A 6,000-nucleotide genomic window follows, 5' to 3' on the forward strand; every position below is an offset into this window, starting at 1 on the left:
TTATGCTCAGAATCTCCAAAACTCATTCCAGAATCTCTGCTAACAAGATCCATAAAAAATTTCCTATGCAAGCTATTTGTTTCTTTTAAAAATAGTTCCCACCTATCTAATCAGAAATCTAAATTACGCATCACAAAATACTCAACCATCCCTCATCAATGTCAATCTCACTCATCTGTAGGATTTTCTTCATAAGGGACTCAACATTTTTTTAAAATGGATTTGAGCCTGACTGGTGTGGTTGAGTGGTTGAGCGTTGACCCATGAACAAGGAGGTCACAGTTTGATTCCTGGTCAGGGCTCATGCCTGGGTTGTGGGCTCAATCCTCAGAAGGGGGATGCCTTCTGACAGCTGATCCATGATTTTCTCTCATCATTTATATTTCTCTCCCATTCTCCCTCTCCCTTCCTCTCTCTGAAATTAATAAAAACATATTTTTAAAAAATGGATTTTGGGGGGAAAAAAACTAGTCTTAAGAATTCCATCGCTGAGGAGAAGACAGCAGGCAGGCTGGGCACAAATGTCCCCGATGGAGACCATGCTGGGTGGAGTTTACTGCTGCCGGACGCTGTGATCCCTGCATCTAAAGCTCCTGAACATTTCCGTGTGGAAATGTGCACCCCGACGACCCCTGCTGAATCAGCCTCGAAGGCATCCTGTCCTCTGACAGTGCAATCGGGCAGTTTCAGGTGGTCTCTACCTCTGAGGACGTCCTGGGAACCTTCATATCCCTGAAAGCTCATTCATGATAGTCTGGTCCTGCAGCCCCCAACCTGCTGCCACACTAAGCATGTCTCAGCCAGACACCATCTTCCCAGGGAGGGCTTATGGCCAGAGAGCAGTGAGCAGCCTGGTGGTTCAGGTAACGGCAGATGGGTCACAGCCCTCTTCTTTTCCTCTCATTGACCACATCCAGCTCGGTCAGCCCACCTTCAAAACATGTCAAGACCCCCGCTGTCCGCACCACCTGCCACCTGCAAACCTGCCACCCTGGCCCCAGTGGCCGCCTAACTTCTCCTGGACTGGAGCTGGTCGGTGGCTTTCCTTTCACATGGCTCCCTCTGTCTTTTCAATAAGCAGCCAGACAAGCCTTTAAACACCAGGATGAGATCATATCGCAGTTCTGCTTAAATGTCTCAAAGGCCTCCGATTCCCCTCAGGATCTGAGCTGAGGTTGGAGCTGTGGTCCCACAGTTCACAAGCCATCCGGCAGTCGTGGGATGAACTGAGCGCCTCCAAAATCCAGACGTTGAAGTCCCAATCCCCAGGACCTCAGAATGCGACTGTATTTGAAGACAGGGCCCTTAAAAACAGGCTTCAGGTAAAACGAGGTCATTGGGGGCCCTAATCCAAGGGGACGAGTGTTCTGATCAGAGGAGATTAGGATGCAGACATGCCGAGAGGGATGCCCATGTGAGCACACAGGAGGAAGACGGCCATCTACATGCCAAGAAAGGAGGCCTTGGGAGAAACCGCCCAGCTGACACCTTGACCTCGAACTTCCTGCCTCCAGAACTGTGAGAAATAAAGGCCTGTTGTTTCAACCGCCCAGTCCATGGTGCCTTTGTTACAGCAGCCGGGTGTGACGAGTGCACCGGCATGACCCCTCTGCTCTCCCTCCGGCTGCTCCCCACTGGCCACCCCGGCCTCCATGCTGTCCCAACCTCACACAACAAGGACTTCCAGACTCCAGAATGCAAACACGAGTAGCCACATTGTACACAGAAGAATCTTCCAAAAGCCTGTACACGTTTTACACAGAAAAGTTCTTAGGTTGTGTTTTGGAATTTCTGGGTTAACTATTCATTTTCATGTCTTAACCAAGCCAGACCCCTCACAGGACTGACTGGGGTTTGGGGGGCCAGAGGGACCGGGCTCCTCACAAGGACTTGGGCTGGTACAGAGATAATGGGCAAGGTTAGCCTCAGTGATGCCAACCGCATGTTGAGGCATTAGTATGGGGGAGGGGGGAGGAGTGGGGCCCAAGGGAGCAGGTGAGCATTATCAGGACCCTGAAGGCAGACAGTGATGCCAACCGCATGTCGAGGCATCAGTAGCGGGGGGCCCCGAGGGAGCAGGTGAGCATTATCAGGACCCTGAAGGCAGACGAGTCACAACAAGCCCTGCCAATAGGGAAAGAAAGGAAGCCAGGCACCAGAGCCCTTGTACATGTGCAGGGGGTTCTCTGCCAGGAGCAGGACACAACCCCACAGGAGACTAGTGACGACCAGAGGGCAGAGCTCTCCGAGGGCCAGAAATGGGGGATGGATGACACAGGCAGAGGTGGGCATATTCTCGGCTGGGGCCAGGCTGTCCTAGGTGGGGGACCAAGGGACCCCAGGGGCTTCCATCAGGACAGTAACAATTAACAGCTGCAGCACTGAACAGTTTCTTTAGGAAAACCCAGAAGACAAAGAACTAGGATCCCTGATGCAGGGAGCTGGCTCCACAAATTAAAGACAAGAATGTGGCCTCATCATCTCCCACAGAGCACTGTCTACATATTGGGGCTTGTTGGTCTATGTCCTCACCCTTTCTATCCAACAACATCTATTCGTACTCCAAAGAAGCGCCCAGGTCAGGTCTGTCACAAAAGCTACCTCCACTGTCCGACTTCAGAGTTCCCTAGAGATCTCAGCAACACACTCGCTGAAAGAGTCTCACTTCTCCCTGCATCTGAATCTGGATGTTACACAGAGAACACCACTGCGGGATGCCTGGGTTCTTTAAGAGGGACACATCTGAAGGGTGGACACTCATTACGCGAATGTTGCTACGATGATAGTACCGGATGGGACAACATCTCTATCCTTCCAGTGTCTGAGCTAGCAGCTGAGGTGTCAGTTGAAAGTGAGCCTCTAGGTGGTGGTATACTTACTGGAGAAGATGAGAAGATGGGACAGAACGGGTGGGAAGGAAGATGTTCGGGCCAAAGAGTATGAGTGTCATGGCTGAACTCCAACCAGAGGAGTGAGGCAGACTCATCAGCAGCCCTCCCCTCAACACTCATGTTCTGATGCAAACCAAGGGTATGTAAGAGCTAAAAGTTGTTAGTCCTCAGGGCAAGGGTTGGGGCCGGGGGGGATTACAAATTCAATATATGATACAGTTTCTATTTTTAGTCTCGTATGCAGCTTCATCCATTTATCCACCCATCCATCCTCATCCATTCATCCATAACAAGAGTTAATATTTTGCCCAAGGTTAATTAATGGAGAAGGTGGCACTAGATTTAAAGACTTCTATTGCAGTGCTTCTCCAAATGTTGTTCCTGGGCTAGTATCATCAGCATCACCTGAGAACTTAAAAATGCAAGTTCTCGGGCCCTGCCCCAGAATTCCTGAGTCAGAAACTCTGGAAGTAGGGCCCAGGAATCTGTGATGATTCTCTCCAGATGATTCAGATGTTCTAGTTCGAGGATGACTGTTCTGCATTCGGAAAATGCCTGAATCAACTAGATCCATTAGCATTTCTCCCTCAAATCTTTATTCCTTTTTCACCAATTACTGTAAATATAAAGAGAAAACCCAAATAATGCAAACGCTAGAAAAGAAGCCCTACCACATAGAAGGGAGCTTTTGTCACTGGGAAGTGCTCCTGGCCTTGTGGTTAAAGCTCAGGTTCAAGAGTATATGCAACTTAAATTCTCAAGGTCAAGAAAGAGGTAAGATTCACCGACCAGATGTACAACGTTACTAGATAATGCATGTCCTTGCCGAGTGGGAGTAACATATAAATCTGAAGTGAAAATAAGGCAGCAGCATGTCTGGACAGTGGACAAAGATAAAATGCCTGTCGGTTCAGGGCAGAGCCATGAAAGGTCCAACTCTGTGCAGGTGAAATAGCCACGAAGCTCTGTGCAAGGTCGCTGAACCCAGGCCCTCCCCTCTGACCCTGTCCTGAGTGGGTCAGGCCCCCTGCCCTGAATCTCTACACCAACATGCAGACCCATGTCCTGGCATGACCAGCCCACACCTGCCACTGATCCCAAATCACCCTGGAGGTGGAACAACTCTCCGACCTCCAGGTAAAAGCCATTCTGCTACAGAGGAAGTGCCTGGGATTTAGACCTGAGTTGGTGAGTAGGTTTACATAGAGCCACATCCCTACCCCCATGCTCGGTGGATGGCACTGTGTCAATACAGCATGGGAAACAGCCCTCCAGCCCAAGTCACAGCTCCCATCCAGGGCTGCCTCACATGCAGAATGGGTGAAAAATGGATTTGTAATGAAGGAAGAGGAAGTGTTCATGGGAGAAAAGCAGGGGTCCTCTCGTCTAACAAAATGATATTGGATATTCATAAAGCCAGGCATCTGCTGACCTGGATTTAAGAGTCTGGTGAAACCTGGAGTTGCTGGCAGCGCAGATGTGTCAAAGGACACACATTTCGGAGTTTCTGCTTAGAATGAGTCCATGGTCAAGTTAAGGACCTGGCCTGCAATACACATTAGGTGAGTGGCCAATGTCATCCCTGCTCTTCAGACATAGACTCTTAGCAATTCAAAATGCACATGCGTCTTTCTGAGCTCAAGGAAAAACCTCCCTCCCTATGCGCTAGGGAGTGACATCACTCTTGGAGCAGTTCCCACTCTGTAATTCCGACTCCAGGCCAATGCGGAGGGTGTGAAGAGCTGCCCCTCCCCTCCAGGGCCAGTGGGAGCCCGCCCGCCAAGCTGCGGTCCCCTGCGCCCTTCACCTCAGCCACACGCCAAACCCCGCACCCAGCAAAAGGCGACTCGTGTTTCAGAAAAAGGGAGCTCGCTACCTTTCTATGAATAAGGGCCAGATGGTGTAAAATGTCTTTATTTTCTTTTGACCCATATACAATAAGTCCAGAAGCTGTAATCACAAAAGTCACCATTGAAAACTGAATGTCACACACAATGATGCTTATGCTGATTTAAGCATTGCTTTGCTCTCGAAAGCCATTGGGGTCTTCCACTTATGGGGGGAAGGGGGAGAAAGAGAGAGGGAAAGAGGAAAGAAAGAATACCACATCTACACCACATAGCTGGAAAGTCTTATTTAGACAACAAGGTAATGATATATAACATAACGTAGGACAACACCAGGCAAAAATGTGGCAACTCACTTTTAACTATACCGGATTCTTTCCTTTTCATTCCAAGGAAGGAAAACTAGTTAATGCCGAGTGTCTTCCTCTCGCAACAGGGCAACTCAGATGTGACTGATTGAAAGCCAACAGCAAGACCCCGCCAGCTCAGGTTTTTCTTACATCTAAACGAACCCATTTTAATTGCTTCTAGAGGCTTATTTTAAGTAATCTTTTAATTAACACAGAAAACCAATGTCCAACAATGCTATCCTTCCACTCTTGACCCATACCAGTTCCCAACAATTGTCTTAGGTGAAACTACATGGGGTGGAGAAAAGAACCACCTGATCAATCCAGATTTTTCCTCCTCCAAATGAGCTGGTATCTCCACCCTCCCCACGCCAGGCTCGAAAAGCCCTTGGCTCAAATTATTTTCCATCCACGAATACTCATGCTTTCTCCATTGCTATGGCTGCACATGCAACTGAAATGCAGGTTGAATGAGAAGATTTCAGACAACCACTCCACATGCAAACCTGGGATCTCCTAGAAAGCCTGTGGCACCCATCTGCAATCATTTTAACGATCCCAGCAGAATAAAATCATGCTGACTGTCCATGGAAACCTATCAGCTGCCAGATAAATGCCCATCATGCCTGCTCTTTCCTGTTATTACTGCTAAGGGGGGAAAATGAAGGCTGTTATACAAAAATTAGACGCATGTCCCTAAGAACATAGAATTCAAGGCCAGCAGCTCCTCCTACCAGTGTGCTTGGAAACCGCATTTAATCTCTGCACCATTTCTTCCAAAGCCATCTCTTCATTTCTCAGCCAAAACCTCATCCTCCGGCAGAACAAAACGATCCTCCGCAGCTGCTTTCCTCTGCACCAGAAGGTGCTTCATGGGTGGGGTAGCACGGGTGGGGAGGGGGCGCGGCTGCG

General features: G+C 49.1%; 1 protein-coding gene across 4 annotated transcripts in view; it reads right to left on the bottom strand.

The window, feature by feature from the left end:
* Positions 1-6,000, bottom strand: part of MCF2L (MCF.2 cell line derived transforming sequence-like) — a 178,419-nt gene that overhangs the window by 106,255 nt on the left and 66,164 nt on the right. For 2 of the 4 annotated variants that reach the window (XM_005884442.2, XM_005884437.2), the window contains exon 1: positions 5,823-5,991. The exons of the other annotated variants lie outside the window; for them this stretch is intronic. In XM_005884442.2, the coding sequence (XP_005884504.1) occupies positions 5,823-5,901 (79 nt within the window). In that variant the 5' untranslated portion in view covers positions 5,902-5,991. Of the gene's footprint in view, positions 1-5,822; positions 5,992-6,000 lie in introns of those variants that run through there. 4 annotated transcript variants of the gene reach the window in all.

Source organism: Myotis brandtii, unplaced genomic scaffold (assembly GCF_000412655.1).
Source record: "Myotis brandtii unplaced genomic scaffold, ASM41265v1 scaffold83, whole genome shotgun sequence".
Classification (NCBI taxonomy): Eukaryota; Metazoa; Chordata; class Mammalia; order Chiroptera; family Vespertilionidae; genus Myotis; species Myotis brandtii.